The sequence below is a fragment of the Entelurus aequoreus genome, linkage group LG26 (assembly GCF_033978785.1).
Source record: "Entelurus aequoreus isolate RoL-2023_Sb linkage group LG26, RoL_Eaeq_v1.1, whole genome shotgun sequence".
Classification (NCBI taxonomy): Eukaryota; Metazoa; Chordata; class Actinopteri; order Syngnathiformes; family Syngnathidae; genus Entelurus; species Entelurus aequoreus.
Genome location: NC_084756.1, coordinates 35,111,370 through 35,130,666, shown reverse-complemented (window position 1 = coordinate 35,130,666; position 19,297 = coordinate 35,111,370). Strand labels below are relative to the sequence as shown.

The window sequence follows — 19,297 nt, the reverse complement described above, 5'->3', positions numbered from 1 at the left end:
CAAATAAAGGTTTAAAACCTGGCGAGGCTGTTCAAAATCCAGTTTTGCTGAGGAAAAGTCTGCGTGATGACCTGATGAAGACATAAGGGAAAAAAAAGCAGTCACCGTCTCGTGTTGTGTGACCATAGTGGCGATTGGCGGGTGGGCGGAGCCAAGGTCTTTCCTCCCGGTGGCTTTTAAAAAGCGCGACTGCCATGGCTTGATTGGACAACGTATTTCCTTTTCTTCTAAAAGTTCCTCTCGTGCTCGCTGAAAGATACAAAAAGGGATAGAACGTGTGGATGCGGTCACACGCCACCACCAGCTCCACAGGAGGTGTCTAATAATGTCTGAAGAAAGGAAAGATGGACAGTGGTGTGTTCCTGATGCTAAGCTAATAATGTCTGAAGAAAGGAAAGATGGACAGTGGTGTGTTCCTGATGCTAAGCTAATAATGTCTGAAGAAAGGAAAGATGGATAATGGTGTGTTCCTGATGCTAAGCTAGCTCCCACAGGACGTGATCAGGACAGACAAAACTCACCTTTCCAAACTTGGCAGTGGTTTTTGTGGGTTTAGGGCATTCATTTAAAGTGGTTTCTTTCCCTCAAATTCAGAGAGGATGCGTCTCATCGCCATAGCAACAAGCTCCTCTGCGGACCAGTCGCAGAGGTCATTATGGAGCCAAGCAGCTTTGACTGCAGCTGTGAGCAGCAGGGAGGTGATTATCCTCGTCACGTGTGGAGGAAACGGCGCCTTGGCCTGCCGAGGAGGCGCCCGCCGCCGCCGCCGTGCGCAATCAGCCCGTGAGCTCCACGGGGAGCTCCCGGCTGCACAGCGCCTCCCACTGGCGAGCCAGGAGCGAGATCAGTCGCTCCCTGCTGTCGGCTCCCGGGACAAAGACGCACCACTGCACCTCGCCCTCCGCTCCCCCTCCCCCGCAGGCCGGCGGCGGCTCCTCCCCGTCGGCGGCAAAGTGGTCCATGGTCAGGTGGCAGAGCAGGTCCGGGCCTGGCAGGTCGTCAAACACCAAGGTCAGAGCCTGGGGGTACGTTTGGTAGCCCAGCAGGATCCGGTCCAAGTCTCGAATCCTCCGAGCTTCACGCAGCTGGTACCGTTCCCTGCGGGAGAGCATGAGGAATTGATGGTCTGGATCAGTCTTTTCCACTCTCCATCTGATTATTATGTTACACAATTAATCATAACATCTTCATTAACTACTTAATGGCATCCGAGGGCTGGTCTTGAACTGGGTGAGAAGCTACTCAAGCAACAGGAAGCAATACGTGAAGCTAGTCCAAATATATCCTGCAGTGTACCCCAGGGATCAATACTGGGACCAACATTGTTCAATAGAATAGAAAAGAAAGTACTTTATTGATCCCTGGGGGAAATTCAGCACCACAGTTCGCTAACAATAGACAATAAACACATAGGTACTTTTTACATGTAAATAATATAAATACAGTCTATTATACAGCATTATTCACATGTGAATAATATAAATACAGTCTATTATACAGCATTATTCACACGTGAATAATATAAATACAGTCTATTATACAGCATTATTCACATGTGAATAATGTAGAAACAGTCTATTATACAGCATTATTCACATGTGAATAATGTAGAAACAGTCTATTATACAGCATTATTCACATGTGAATAATGTAAATACAGTCTATTATACAGCATTATTCACACGTGAATAATATAAATACAGTCTATTATACAGCATTATTCACATGTGAATAATGTAGAAACAGTCTATTATACAGCATTATTCACATGTGAATAATTTAAATACAGTCTATTATATAGCATTATTCACATGTGAATAATATAAATACAGTCTATTATACAGCATTATTCACATGTGAATAATATAAATACAGTCTATTATACAGCATTATTCACATGTAAATAATTTAAATACAGTCTATTATACAGCATTATTCACATGTGAATAATGTAAATACAGTCTATTACACAGCATTATTCACACGTGAATAATGTAAATACAGTCTATTATACAGCATTATTCACATGTGAATAATATAAATACAGTCTATTATACAGCATTATTCACATGTGAATAATAATATAAATACAGTCTATTATACAGCATTATTCATGTGAATAATATAAAAACAGTCTATTATACAGCATTATTCACATGTGAATAATGTAAATAGAGTCTATTATTCAGCATTATTCACATGTGAAGAATATAAATACAGTCTATTATACAGCATTATTCACATGTGAAGAATATAAATACAGTCTATTATACAGCATTATTCACATGTGAAGAATATAAATACAGTCTATTATACAGCATTATTCACACGTGAATAATGTAAATACAGTCTATTATACAGCATTATTCACATGTGAATAATATAAATACAGTCTATTATACAGCATTATTCACACGTGAATAATATAAATACAGTCTATTATACAGCATTATTCACATGTGAATAATATAAATACAGTCTATTATACAGCATTATTCACACGTGAATAATGTAAATACAGTCTATTATACAGCATTATTCACATGTGAATAATGTAAATACAGTCTATTATACAGCATTCTTCACATGTGAAGAATATAAATACAGTCTATTATACAGCATTATTCACATGTGAATAATGTAAATACAGTCTATTATACAGCATTATTCACATGTGAATAATATAAATACAGTCTATTATACAGCATTATTCACATGTGAATAATTTAAATACAGTCTATTATACAGCATTATTCACACGTGAATAATGTAAATACAGTCTATTATACAGCATTATTCACACGTGAATAATGTAAATACAGTCTATTATACAGCATTATTCACATGTGAATAATGTAAATACAGTCTATTATACAGCATTATTCACATGTGAATAATATAAATACAGTCTATTATACAGCATTACTCACATGTGAATAATGTAAATAGTCTATCATACAGCATTATTCACATGTGAATAATATAAATACAGTCTATTATACAGCATTATTCACATTTGAATAATATAAATACAGTCTATTATACAGCATTATTCACATGTGAATAATATAAATACAGTCTATTATACAGCATTATTCACACGTGTTTAATGTAATTAGTCTATCATACAGCATTATTCACATGCGAATAATATAAATACAGTCTATTATACAGCATTATTCACATTTGAATAATATAAATACAGTCTATTATACAGCATTATTCACATGTGAATAATGTAAATGCAGTCTATTATACAGCATTATTCACATGTGAATAATGTAAATACAGTCTATTATGCAGCATTATTCACATGTGTTTAATGTAAATACAGTCTATTATACAGCATTATTCACATGTGAATAATGTAGAAACAGTCTATTATACAGCATTATTCACATGTGAATAATGTAAATACAGTCTATTATACAGCATTACTCACATGTGAATAATGTAAATAGTCTATTATACAGCATTATTCACATGTGAATAATATAAATACAGTCTATTATACAGCATTATTCACATGTGAATAATGTAAATACAGTCTATTATACAGCATTATTCACATGTGAATAATATAAATACAGTCTATTATACAGCATTATTCACATGTGTTTAATGTAAATACAGTCTATTATACAGCATTACTCACATGTGAATAATGTAAATAGCCTATTATACAGCATTATTCACATGTGAATAATATAAATACAGTCTATCATACAGCATTATTCACATGTGAATAATATAAATACAGTTTATTATACAGCATTATTCACATGTGAATAATTTAAATACAGTCTATTATACAGCATTACTCACATGTGAATAATGTAAATAGTACATTATATAGCATTATTCACATGTGAATAATATAAATACAGTCTATTATACAGCATTACTCACATGTGAATAATGTAAATACAGTCTATTATACAGCATTATTCACATGTGAATAATGTAAATACAGTCTATTATACAGCATTATTCACATGTGAATAATGTAAATACAGTCTATTATACAGCATTATTCACATGTGAATAATATAAATACAGTCTATTATACAGCATTATTCACATGTGAATAATGTAAATACAGTCTATTATACAGCATTATTCACATGTGAATAATGTAAATACAGTCTATTATACAGCATTATTCACATGTGAATAATATAGAAACAGTCTATTATACAGCATTATTCACATGTGAATAATAATGTAAATACAGTCTATTATACAGCATTATTCACATGTGAATAATATAAATACCGTCTATTATACAGCATTACTTACATGTGAATAATGTAAATAGTCTACTATACAGCATTATTCACATGTGAATAATATAAATACAGTCTATTATACAGCATTATTCACATGTGAATAATAATATAAATACAGTTTATTATACAGCATTATTCACATGTGAATAATAATATAAATACAGTCTATTATACAGCATTATTCACATATGAATAACATAAATACAGTCTATTATACAGCATTATTCACATGTGAATAATATAAATACAGTCTATTATACAGCATTATTCACATGTGAATAATGTAAATACAGTCTATTATACAGCATTATTCACATGTGAATAATATAAATACAGTCTATTATACAGCATTATTCACATGTGAATAATGTAAATACAGTCTATTATACAGCATTACTCACATGTGAATAATGTAAATAGTCTATTATACAGCATTATTCACATGTGAATAATATAAATACAGTCTATTATACAGCATTATTCACATGTGAATAATATAAATACAGTCTATTATACAGCATTATTCACATGTGAATAATAATATAAATACAGTCTATTATACAGCATTATTCACATGTGAATAATATAAATACAGTCTATTATACAGCATTATTCACATGTGAATAATAATATAAATACAGTCTATTATACAGCATTATTCACATGTGAATAATATAAATACAGTCTATTATACAGCATTATTCACATGTGAATAATAATATAAATACAGTCTATTATACAGCATTATTCACATGTGAATAATATAAATACAGTCTATTATACAGCATTATTCACATGTGAATAATAATATAAATACAGTCTATTATACAGCATTATTCACATGTGAATAATATAAATACAGTCTATTATACAGCATTATTCACATGTGAATAATAATATAAATACAGTCTATTATACAGCATTATTCACATGTGAATAATATAAATACAGTCTATTATACAGCATTATTCACATGTGAATAATAATATAAATACAGTCTATTATACAGCATTATTCACATGTGAGTAATACAGTCTATTATACAGCATTATTCACATGTGAGTAATACAGTCTATTATACAGCATTATTCACATGTGAATAATGTAAATGCAGTCTATTATACAGCATTATTCACATGTGAATAATGTAAATACAGTCTATTATGCAGCATTATTCACATGTGTTTAATGTAAATACAGTCTATTATACAGCATTATTCACATGTGAATAATGTAGAAACAGTCTATTATACAGCATTATTCACATGTGAATAATGTAAATACAGTCTATTATACAGCATTACTCACATGTGAATAATGTAAATAGTCTATTATACAGCATTATTCACATGTGAATAATATAAATACAGTCTATTATACAGCATTATTCACATGTGAATAATGTAAATACAGTCTATTATACAGCATTATTCACATGTGAATAATATAAATACAGTCTATTATACAGCATTATTCACATGTGTTTAATGTAAATACAGTCTATTATACAGCATTACTCACATGTGAATAATGTAAATAGCCTATTATACAGCATTATTCACATGTGAATAATATAAATACAGTCTATCATACAGCATTATTCACATGTGAATAATATAAATACAGTTTATTATACAGCATTATTCACATGTGAATAATTTAAATACAGTCTATTATACAGCATTACTCACATGTGAATAATGTAAATAGTACATTATATAGCATTATTCACATGTGAATAATATAAATACAGTCTATTATACAGCATTACTCACATGTGAATAATGTAAATACAGTCTATTATACAGCATTATTCACATGTGAATAATGTAAATACAGTCTATTATACAGCATTATTCACATGTGAATAATGTAAATACAGTCTATTATACAGCATTATTCACATGTGAATAATATAAATACAGTCTATTATACAGCATTATTCACATGTGAATAATGTAAATACAGTCTATTATACAGCATTATTCACATGTGAATAATGTAAATACAGTCTATTATACAGCATTATTCACATGTGAATAATATAGAAACAGTCTATTATACAGCATTATTCACATGTGAATAATAATGTAAATACAGTCTATTATACAGCATTATTCACATGTGAATAATATAAATACCGTCTATTATACAGCATTACTTACATGTGAATAATGTAAATAGTCTACTATACAGCATTATTCACATGTGAATAATATAAATACAGTCTATTATACAGCATTATTCACATGTGAATAATAATATAAATACAGTTTATTATACAGCATTATTCACATGTGAATAATAATATAAATACAGTCTATTATACAGCATTATTCACATATGAATAACATAAATACAGTCTATTATACAGCATTATTCACATGTGAATAATATAAATACAGTCTATTATACAGCATTATTCACATGTGAATAATGTAAATACAGTCTATTATACAGCATTATTCACATGTGAATAATATAAATACAGTCTATTATACAGCATTATTCACATGTGAATAATGTAAATACAGTCTATTATACAGCATTACTCACATGTGAATAATGTAAATAGTCTATTATACAGCATTATTCACATGTGAATAATATAAATACAGTCTATTATACAGCATTATTCACATGTGAATAATATAAATACAGTCTATTATACAGCATTATTCACATGTGAATAATAATATAAATACAGTCTATTATACAGCATTATTCACATGTGAATAATATAAATACAGTCTATTATACAGCATTATTCACATGTGAATAATAATATAAATACAGTCTATTATACAGCATTATTCACATGTGAATAATATAAATACAGTCTATTATACAGCATTATTCACATGTGAATAATAATATAAATACAGTCTATTATACAGCATTATTCACATGTGAATAATATAAATACAGTCTATTATACAGCATTATTCACATGTGAATAATAATATAAATACAGTCTATTATACAGCATTATTCACATGTGAATAATATAAATACAGTCTATTATACAGCATTATTCACATGTGAATAATAATATAAATACAGTCTATTATACAGCATTATTCACATGTGAGTAATACAGTCTATTATACAGCATTATTCACATGTGAGTAATACAGTCTATTATACAGCATTATTCACATGTGAATAATGTAAATGCAGTCTATTATACAGCATTATTCACATGTGAATAATGTAAATACAGTCTATTATGCAGCATTATTCACATGTGTTTAATGTAAATACAGTCTATTATACAGCATTATTCACATGTGAATAATGTAGAAACAGTCTATTATACAGCATTATTCACATGTGAATAATGTAAATACAGTCTATTATACAGCATTACTCACATGTGAATAATGTAAATAGTCTATTATACAGCATTATTCACATGTGAATAATATAAATACAGTCTATTATACAGCATTATTCACATGTGAATAATGTAAATACAGTCTATTATACAGCATTATTCACATGTGAATAATATAAATACAGTCTATTATACAGCATTATTCACATGTGTTTAATGTAAATACAGTCTATTATACAGCATTACTCACATGTGAATAATGTAAATAGCCTATTATACAGCATTATTCACATGTGAATAATATAAATACAGTCTATCATACAGCATTATTCACATGTGAATAATATAAATACAGTTTATTATACAGCATTATTCACATGTGAATAATTTAAATACAGTCTATTATACAGCATTACTCACATGTGAATAATGTAAATAGTACATTATATAGCATTATTCACATGTGAATAATATAAATACAGTCTATTATACAGCATTACTCACATGTGAATAATGTAAATACAGTCTATTATACAGCATTATTCACATGTGAGTAATGTAAATACAGTCTATTATACAGCATTATTCACATGTGAATAATGTAAATACAGTCTATTATACAGCATTATTCACATGTGAATAATATAAATACAGTCTATTATACAGCATTATTCACATGTGAATAATGTAAATACAGTCTATTATACAGCATTATTCACATGTGAATAATGTAAATACAGTCTATTATACAGCATTATTCACATGTGAATAATATAGAAACAGTCTATTATACAGCATTATTCACATGTGAATAATAATGTAAATACAGTCTATTATACAGCATTATTCACATGTGAATAATATAAATACCGTCTATTATACAGCATTACTTACATGTGAATAATGTAAATAGTCTACTATACAGCATTATTCACATGTGAATAATATAAATACAGTCTATTATACAGCATTATTCACATGTGAATAATAATATAAATACAGTTTATTATACAGCATTATTCACATGTGAATAATAATATAAATACAGTCTATTATACAGCATTATTCACATATGAATAACATAAATACAGTCTATTATACAGCATTATTCACATGTGAATAATATAAATACAGTCTATTATACAGCATTATTCACATGTGAATAATGTAAATACAGTCTATTATACAGCATTATTCACATGTGAATAATATAAATACAGTCTATTATACAGCATTATTCACATGTGAATAATGTAAATACAGTCTATTATACAGCATTACTCACATGTGAATAATGTAAATAGTCTATTATACAGCATTATTCACATGTGAATAATATAAATACAGTCTATTATACAGCATTATTCACATGTGAATAATATAAATACAGTCTATTATACAGCATTATTCACATGTGAATAATAATATAAATACAGTCTATTATACAGCATTATTCACATGTGAATAATATAAATACAGTCTATTATACAGCATTATTCACATGTGAATAATAATATAAATACAGTCTATTATACAGCATTATTCACATGTGAATAATATAAATACAGTCTATTATACAGCATTATTCACATGTGAATAATAATATAAATACAGTCTATTATACAGCATTATTCACATGTGAATAATATAAATACAGTCTATTATACAGCATTATTCACATGTGAATAATAATATAAATACAGTCTATTATACAGCATTATTCACATGTGAATAATATAAATACAGTCTATTATACAGCATTATTCACATGTGAATAATAATATAAATACAGTCTATTATACAGCATTATTCACATGTGAGTAATACAGTCTATTATACAGCATTATTCACATGTGAGTAATACAGTCTATTATACAGCATTATTCACATGTGAATAATGTAAATAGTCTATTATACAGCATCATTCACATGTGAATAATATCCTTATATAAATGACGTGTAGAGTTATAAAGGATTTAAAGTTAGTATTATTTGTTTTGTTCAGGAGAGAACACACAGAAGCTAATACAAATAACAGAATAAATGAATACATTAAAGAGATCTTCTTTGAATCTCAGTAAAACTAAAATAATGATATTCGCTAACAGTCAGTGGATATTGATAGAGTAAAAAAAAAATATATACATTTTTGGGTGTAATAATAGATGATAAAATGAACTGGAAAGCTCATATAGAAATATACAACATAAAGTGGCAAGAAAAATGTTAATTAATAAAGCAAAATATGTATTGAACAAAAAATAACTTCATATTCTCAACTGCTCGCTAGTGTTACATATCTGAGTTATTGTGCAGAAATATGTAAGTACACTTCATTCAATAATTGTGTTACAAAAAAGGTCATTTAGAATAATACATAAAATGTTTGATACAGAGAACATGCTAACCATTTATTAATTGAATCAAAAATACTGAAACTCAATGATTTAGTTAATTTACAAACAGATAAAATGATGTAGAAAGCAAACTATAACCTGCTATCCAAGAATGTAAAATAATTATTCTCAATAAAAGAGGAGTAATGTAACCTTAGAGAAAAATGTAGCATCAACTCCGGACTACAAGCCGCTGCTTTTTCCCTCCACTTTGAAACATGCGGCTTTTAAGACAGTGCGGCTAATTTAAGTATTTTTCTTCGCTAAGGCCATAAAAAAAGTAAAAAAAAAACAACAAGCAAATACGAAGAGAGAAGATGTGGAGTCTTCTTGGTTTTACTAGTGCTTTTTTTTTTCTTCCCCCAACTGAACTAACGTTCAATCTTCTGGCCATCGATAGCGTTTCTACTGAAATGGATTCTTTATTCATCACTCGAAACAACGTTCGGAAGTTTTACAATATAACTAAAACTATTCATACTTACTAAACCATCCCGTGTGTGATGTCTGTAGGAGTGTTTTTTTTGTATATTTGTACGTGCTATCGAAATGTCATGATGCTAGCGTCGTTAGCGTTAGCTAATAGGCTAACATGTTTACGAGTGTCTGTGTTAGTATTAATAACTTACGGCATTTTTGTATTGTTTCAGTTTCGCAAGTTCCTCAGTAAATTCACCAAAACGTCTCCGTGGAGTTATTGAGTCTGTTTAGCTGATTGGAGAGCTAGCTTGTGCAGCTAGTGGGTCCATGACCATGACTTCTGTTTTGTTTGTTGAGCCGTTTTACTGCCGTGTTACAGGCACCGTTTGGAAACAATTAATGTATGTAAAAAAACATTTATCTTTCTGTGTAAATAACTCGTTTCACAATGTATATATTTGCGGATTATAGTCTGGTGCGGCTAATAAATGTAAAAATATATTTTTTCTTCTAAAGTTTTGTGGGTGCCGCTTATATCTTGGTGTGCTCTATAGTCCGGAAAATACGGTAGTTTAAAACATTTGTATGACGTACAACATTTAAAACCTTTAGCATATCAGTATGTGGAATTAAATTATTGGAATGGATTAGGCAAAGAAGACAAAGTATTAATATGATCCACTTAAAGAAACCGCTCACTCAAAGTGTTTATAAAGTATAAATCAATATCAATTATCTCAATATGTGAATGACAACTTATTTCACTAGTTGTTTTTTTTAGTTTTTATTTTAGAACTCTATTTATGGAGTAAATTGTGTACAATTTGAGAACAGGAAGTGAATCGAATGTGTTAGTAATTGCTATGAAATGGAAATGGGGTTGGATTAATAAATAAGCTTTGCTTCTTCCTACTCCTTTTCGAACATGTTGAAAAGAGAAACTGCAAATTGTGATGTATCATGGTGGTCGGGTGAGAAAATATACTTTACTGGCTTAGACGCCGTCATATGAAATAACGTCTCACAAGGGGGGCGGGGCTTCCTGTGTACTCACCTGGAGGGCGGCTCTTTGGCAAAGTCCGGAAGAGGATAGCTGACATAGTCTTCGTCCAACAGGAAGACATCTGTACTGGTCAAAATCAAAGTACGAGGCTGGAGGACAGGGGAGGGGGCGGAGCTAGGGAATGAGGAGGAGGAGCCTGCGAGGGCCTGGTCGTTTGACATCTGGACCTGCAGGGAGAGAACATCCAGCAGGTAAAACGGAATAAAAACAGGGCAAACAAATAATCCTCTTTATGCAAGTTTGATGAGACTGGAACGGATTCATTCCAATTCCATAGCTAAGGCGAAATTCAATTTAGCGCCACCTTGTGACAAGTCATGGAGCTCACACCTGAAAGACCAGCAGGTACAGCAGCACGTTGAAGGAACGCGAGGCCGAGGACGCCGTGTTCGCCGGGGTCTTCCTCTCGGCCACGATGAAGGTCAAGTCTCCCATCTCCTCCTCGCTGGGATAGACGAACTTCACCCTGCTGCAGTGGACCAGCTCGTAGTTATGCATCTTACCTGCAGGGGGAGACACGTGGGCGTCAGGTGACAACCCTCCGCTTGCCTTAGATCAGTGTTTTTGCAACCTTTTTGGAGCCAAGGCACATTTTTTTTGTGTTGAAAAAATGCGGAGGCACACCCCCAGCAGAAGTCATTAAAAAACGAAACTCAGTTGACAGTAAAAAGTCGTCGTCGCAATTGTTGGATATGACTTTAAAGCATAACCAAGCATGCATCACTATAGCTCTTGTCTCAAAGTAGGTGTACTGTCACCACCTGTAACATCACACCCTGACTCATTTGGACTTTTTTGCTGTTTTCCTGTGTGTAGTGTTTTACTTCTTGTCTTGCGCTCCTACTTTGGTGGCTTTTTCTCTTTTTTTGGTATTTTCCTGCAGCAGTTTCATGTCTTCCTTTGAGCGATATTTCCCGCATCTACTTTGTTTTAGCAATCACAGTGTTTCCCACACATTCATTTATTTGTGGCGGCCCGCCACGAAAGAATTACGTCCGCCACAAATAAAATAAATTTTTTTTTTTTTTTTTTTGTCCTGTCCAGCTTCTCAGGCAAATCATATAGTTGATGTAGATGCCCATATAGGCTGTTCAGATTTACTTTACAAAAGAGAAGTGTAGGATACTTCTCTTGTTGCCTTATTTGTATTTGACCACTACTGTTTTCTGTTTATTTGTTACTGACTGTGGCAGGACACCTCTGCATCTGTTTCACTTTATGTTGCTGGTAAATAATATGGTTGTAGTAGTAGGCTAAAGTTAAATTATTTAGTATGCACTAATTAAAGGGGCAGAGCTTTAGGAGACATTTTAGCTTTTATATTTTATAAGATATATTTTTTGTAAGAACCACAATCAATAAATATATTTCAGTGAATAACTTGTTCAAATCTGTGTATAAATATGTACATAAAGTGTTGTAATTATATTGTAAAATGGATGGATGGATGGATGGACGTTTAAAACAAAACTGTTATTATTAATTAGTAAGTATACATTTTTTGAGCCTTTTTAGAGAAAATCATATCATTGTAGTAAATTATGCAAATTACTCGATGATGTCATGGTGACCACGCCCATAGCCACGCCCATAGCCACAGGTATCTTGGCAGTTTATGGGAAACACTGAATCAAGAATATTTCAGTTGTTTTTATCCTTCTTAGTGGGGACATTGTTGATTGTCAAGTCATGTTTAGGGCTGCAACTAACGATTAATTTGATAATCGATTAATCTGTCGATTATTACTTTGATTAATAATCGGATAAAAGAGACAAACTACATTTCTATCCTTTCCAGTATTTTATTGAAAAAAAACCCCAGCATACTGGCACCATACTTATTTTGATTATTGTTTCTCAGCTGTTTGTACATGTTGCAGTTTATAAATAAAGGTTTATTTAAAAAAATAAAATGATAATGAAAAAAATAATAATAATAAATTGCCTCTGCGCATGGAATACATCCAATGAATCGATGACTAAATTAATCACCAACTATTTTTATAATCGATTTTAATCGATTAGTTGTTGCAGCCCTAGTCATGTTCGGATGTACTTTGTGGACGCCGTCTTTGCTCCACAGTAAGTCTTTGCTGTCGTCCAGGATTCTGTTTTTGTTTACTTTGTAGCCAGTTCAGTTTTAGTTTTGTTCTGCATAGCCTTCCCTAAGCTTCAATTCCTTTTTCTTAGGGGCACTCACCTTTTGTTTATTTTTGGTTTAAGCATTAGACACCTTTTTACCTGCACACTGCCTCCCGCTGTTTCCGACATCTACAAAGCAATTAGCTACCGGCTGCCACCTACTGATATTTAAGAGTATTACACGGTTACTCTGCCGAGCTCTAGACAGCACCGACACTCAACAACAACACATCATTTGCAGACTATAATTACTGGTTTGCAAAAAATATTTTTAAGCCAAATAGGTGAAATTCGGCACACCGTCTTAGACAGTCCTTACCTGTGCTTGTGTTGGTGAACTGCGAGTAGAAGTCCTGCTCTGGGGGCTCGGGAGCAGGAAGCTGTTGGCGCAGACTGAGTGCGGACATGAGTTCCTGCAAAAAGACGCCGGTGCCATAACTGTCCCTGCTCAGACAGCACACGATATGCTCGGCTGAACAACCTGCACACACGCACGGACAAAACGGGAGGATTGGTGACGTCAGCGTTCAGTTTCGTGGCCTCCGCAGACACTGGAGGAACAAACATGCTGACCCACGAGCCTGAAGTACTGATCGAACAATCCAACGTTGACAGAAAGCAGCTCGGAGAGTCTGATAGTCAGACAGCAGCAGAAAGAGACATTAGGATCTGGATCTGTCACATCCATGGCTGAAAGACATAAACAGAGGAGGGAGATTCAAGCTGACACTCAACACATATACACACACATACACAGTCGTGGTCAAAAGTGTACATACACTTGTAAAGAACATAATGTCATGGCTGTCTTGAGTTTCCAATCATTTCTACAACTCTTGTTTTGTTGTGATGTAGTGATTGGAGCACATACTTGTTGGTCACAAAAAACATTCATACAATCAACTTATATGTTGGTTATGTAGTCCAAGTTCCAACAGCAGATTTAATGGATACATGACATGACAATTTCAGAACAAGAATAACATGTGCTGGAAAACACTTTATCAATAGCATTGAGCGACCATGAGATTAGCTCCATCTTGCCTGAGTATCTTTCGTCTTCTGAAGCCTTGTCTGGTGTGTTATGTCCCTTATTACGCGTCCTGATTATCGCGACTGTATCGCGACCCAGCAGATTTGCTCACATTTTCAGTAGACTCATAATAAATTCATAAAAGAAGCAAACTTCATGAATGTTTTTTGTGACCAACAAGTATGTGCTCCAATCACTACATCACACAAAAATAAGAGTTGTAGAAATGATTGGAAACTCAAGACAGCCATGACATGATGTTCTTTACAAGTGTATGTACACTTTTGATCGTGACTGTAATATACACACACACATATATACATACATATATATATATACATACATACATACATATATATACACACACACATACATACACTACCGTTCAAAAGTTTGGGGTCACATTGAAATGTCCTTATTTTTAATGAAGATAACTTTAAACTAGTCTTAACTTTAAAGAAATACACTCTATACATTGCTAATGTGGTAAATGACTATTCTAGCTGCAAATGTCTGGTTTTTGGTGCAATATCTACATAGGTGTATAGAGGCCCATTTCCAGCAACTATCACTCCAGTGTTCTAATGGTACAATGTGTTTGCTCATTGGCTCAGAAGGCTAATTGATGATTAGAAAACCCTTGTGCAATCATGTTCACACATCTGAAAACACTTTAGCTCGTTACAGAAGCTACAAAACTGACCTTCCTTTGAGCAGATTGAGTTTCTGGAGCATCACATTTGTGGGGTCAATTAAACGCTCAAAATGGCCAGAAAAAGAGAACTTTCATCTGAAACTCGACAGTCTATTCTTGTTCTTAGAAATGAAGGCTATTCCAAAAAAAAAAAAAAAAATATATATATATATATATATATATATATATATATATATATATATATATACACACACACACACACACACACACATACATACATACAGTATGCATACATATACACATACATACACATACATATACACATACATACATACGCATACATATATACGCACGCACGCACATACATACATATACATATACATACATACATACGCCTACATATATACGCACACACACATACATACACATACATATACACATACATACATACATATGCATACATATATACGCACGCACGCAATAACTTCAACTTTATCTTGACTTTTTAGGCCAAAATGCGTCCGTTCTCCCTTTTCTGTCTACACACCGTGTCTGCTTGTAAGTACTCCGTGATTGTGCGCTGCCGAACATGCTCCTCTGCTCGTAAAAAAACAGCAATGTCACGACGTGACGTCATGCCCGGGACCCGGTACTTTTCAAACAGAGTATAGTACCGCGATACTATACTAGTACCGGTATACCGTACTACCCTAGCAGGACGTGATGCACATTGTTACCTGGCAGGCAGTGGCGTGTGGCGGCAGAGTCTTCCAACAGGAAGTAGATGCTATCAGTGGAGAGCAGCAGACAGCAGGTGAGTTCAGCCTCTGGAGACGTGTAGAGGACCACAGACAGCCACAAGACTTGTCTCACCTCCTCTGCCTCTGACTGATGAGGAGGGCAAAGACGACCAAATTGCTTTAGTCATTTGTGTGTTCTCCTTTGATCCAACTGTGAGTGCGTCCTACCAGCGCTATATATCTGTGGAAGTAAGTCAGCAGCTGATCCCCACCAAGCCCAGCCAGGAGCTTCAGCCCTGGGGAGAGACCCGGGGTGAGGTGGGAGGATGGTTGGTTCTCTTCCAGTGAGACACACGAGGAGCTGCAAGAACGGAGTCATTAGAAAGGCAGATAGGGAAGACGCACCTACTTACACGATATTGCCAAAAGTATTGGGCCACCCATCCAAATGATCAGAATCAGGTGTATAAAATCAAGCACTTAGGCATGGAGACTGTTTCTACAAACATTTGTGAAAGAATGGGCCGCTCTCAGTGATTTCCAGCGTGCAACTGTCACAGTTAAATTTCCTCGCTCCTAAATATTCCAAAGTCAACTGTCGGCTTTGTTATAAGAAAAATGGAAGAGTTTGGGAACAACAGCAATTCAGTCACCAAGTGGTAGGCCACGTAAACTGACAGAGAGGGGTCAGCGGATGCTGAAGCGCATCAGTTGCTACAGAGCTGGGTTTGGAGGTTGCCAAGAGAACGGTACATTTCGGACTGCATTGTGCCGAATGTGAAATTTGGTGGAGGAGGAATTATGGTGTGGGGTTGTTTTTCCAGGAGTTGGGCATTTTGGACAATTCCATGCTCCCAACCTTGTGGGAACAGTTTGGAGTGGGCCCCTTCCTCTTCCAACATGACTGTGCACCAGTGCACAAAGCGAAGCTCACACAGTCTGGTGTGGATGAATTTGACTGGCCTGCACAGAGTCCTGACCTGAACACCTTTGGGATGAATTACAATGAAAACTGAGAGCCAGGCCTTCTGGACCAACATCAGTGTGTGACCTCACCAATTCGCTTTTGGAAGAATGGTGGAAAATTCCTATAAACACACTTCACAACCTTGTGGACAGCCTTCCCAGAAGAGTTTTTAATAGCTGCAAAAGGTGGACCAACATCATATTGAACCCTATGGGTTAGGAATGGGATGGCACTTGAAGGCAGGTGGCCAAATACTTTTGGCAATATAGTGTATTTTAGGAAATAAAAAACGGACCTCTTGGTGCTGTGTGATTTTCTGCTGCATGTACAACAGCATTGCTCACTGGTTCTGCAGGGATCTAAGAGAACACACAGAATTCAAATATCGCCTTTGGAAAACGTAGTTTCGTTCTTTGTCTGAATATATGTTAACCTCCGCCTCCGTGATGTGGCCAACATCTGCAGGAAGCGGGCAGCGCCACCAACTTCAGCCCCTCCAGACTCCCCCTCCGCTGGCTCAGTTCCCCCAGGAAGGAGCTTTTGTCTTGGCCCAGCGGGAAGAGCAGCAGCAGCCTCTGACCGCACAGCAGCAGCTCCACTATGTGGCTCCGCCTGGGCACAACGCAGCAGGACAAATACAGTCATGGAAAGGTAACAACATCCCTTAAAGGGGAACTGCACTTTTTTCGGGGGAATATTGTCTATTGTTCACAATCATTATGAGAGACAAGAACACGTCTTTTATTTTTTTTTTAGGATTTTAAAGATGACAAAAAACGCTTAGGTCACCGTTGTAGCCTTCAAAGCCCTCTAAACAACAACAGAGACCTTCATAACAATATGTACAATATACACACTGCATGTATATATATATATATATATATATATATAACGTAGTAATAGACACCTTCATAACAATATGTAATATGTACAATATACACACTGCATTTATATATATATATAACGTAGTAATAGATACCTTCATAACAATATGTAATATGTACAATACACACACTGCAAGTATATATATATATATATATATAACGTAGTAATAGACACCTTCATAACAATATGGAATTTCTACAATATACACACTGCAAGTATATACTGTATATAATGTAATAATAGACACCTTCATAACAATATGTACAATATACACACTGAAAGTATATATATAATGTAGTAACAGACACCTTGATAACAATATGTAATATGTACAATATACACACTGCAAGTATATATAAAATGTAGTAACAGACACCTTCATAACAATATGTAATATGTACAATATACACACTGCAAGTATATATAAAATGTGGTAACAGACACCTTCATAACCATATGTAATATGTACAATATACACACTGCAAGTGTATATATAATGTAGTAACAGACACCTTCATAACAATATGTAATATGTACAATATACACACTGCAAGTATATATAAAATGTAGTAACAGACACCTTCATAACAATATGTAATATGTACAATATACACACTGCAAGTATATATATAATGTAGTAACAGACACCTTCATAACAACATGTAATATGTACAATATACACACTGCAAGTATATATATAATGTAGTAACAGACACCTTCATAACAATATGTACAATATACACACTGCAAGTATATATATATATATATATATATATATATATAATGTAGTAACAGACACCTTCATAACAACATGTAATATGTACAATATACACACTGCAAGTATATATATAATGTAATAACAGACACCTTCATAACAATATGTAATATGTACAATATACACACTGCAAGTATATATATATAATGTAGTAACAGACACCTTCATAACAATATGTAATATGTACAATATACACACTGTAAGTATATATATAATGTAGTAATAGACACCTTCATAACAACATGTAATATGTACAATATACACTGCAAGTATATATATAATGTAGTAACAGACACCTTCATAACAATATGTAATATGTACAATATACACACTGTAAGTATATATATATAATGTAGTAACAGACACCTTCATAACGATATGTAATATGTACAATATACACACTGTAAGTATATATATAATGTAGTAATAGACACCTTCATAACAACATGTAATATGTACAATATACACACTGCAAGTATATATATAATGTAGTAACAGACACCTTCATAACAATATGTACAATATACACACTGCAAGTATATATATAATGTAGTAATAGACACCTTCATAACAACATGTAATATGTACAATATAC

General features: G+C 33.3%; 1 protein-coding gene across 4 annotated transcripts in view; it reads right to left on the bottom strand.

Moving 5' to 3' along the window:
- Window positions 1-19,297, bottom strand: part of nisch (nischarin) — a 74,900-nt gene that overhangs the window by 242 nt on the left and 55,361 nt on the right. Inside the window, exons 20-29 of one of the 4 annotated variants that reach the window (XR_009824702.1) lie at window positions 17,476-17,654; window positions 17,338-17,401; window positions 16,304-16,436; window positions 16,073-16,223; window positions 14,221-14,337; window positions 13,967-14,128; window positions 11,836-12,008; window positions 11,497-11,672; window positions 522-1,098; window positions 1-249 (exon numbers count right to left, since the gene is read on the bottom strand). The exon at window positions 1-249 is cut by the window's left edge and continues 242 nt beyond it. Coding sequence is in view for 2 of the 4 variants with exons in the window: in XM_062038131.1 (XP_061894115.1) it covers window positions 777-1,098; window positions 11,497-11,672; window positions 11,836-12,008; window positions 13,967-14,128; window positions 14,221-14,337; window positions 16,073-16,223; window positions 16,304-16,436; window positions 17,338-17,401; window positions 17,476-17,654 (1,477 nt within the window). In the remaining 2 variants the exon portion in view is untranslated. Of the gene's footprint in view, window positions 1,099-11,496; window positions 11,673-11,835; window positions 12,009-13,966; window positions 14,338-16,072; window positions 16,224-16,303; window positions 16,437-17,337; window positions 17,402-17,475; window positions 17,655-19,297 lie in introns of those variants that run through there. The other 3 variants (XM_062038131.1, XR_009824703.1, XM_062038132.1) reach the window with 3 other exon arrangements.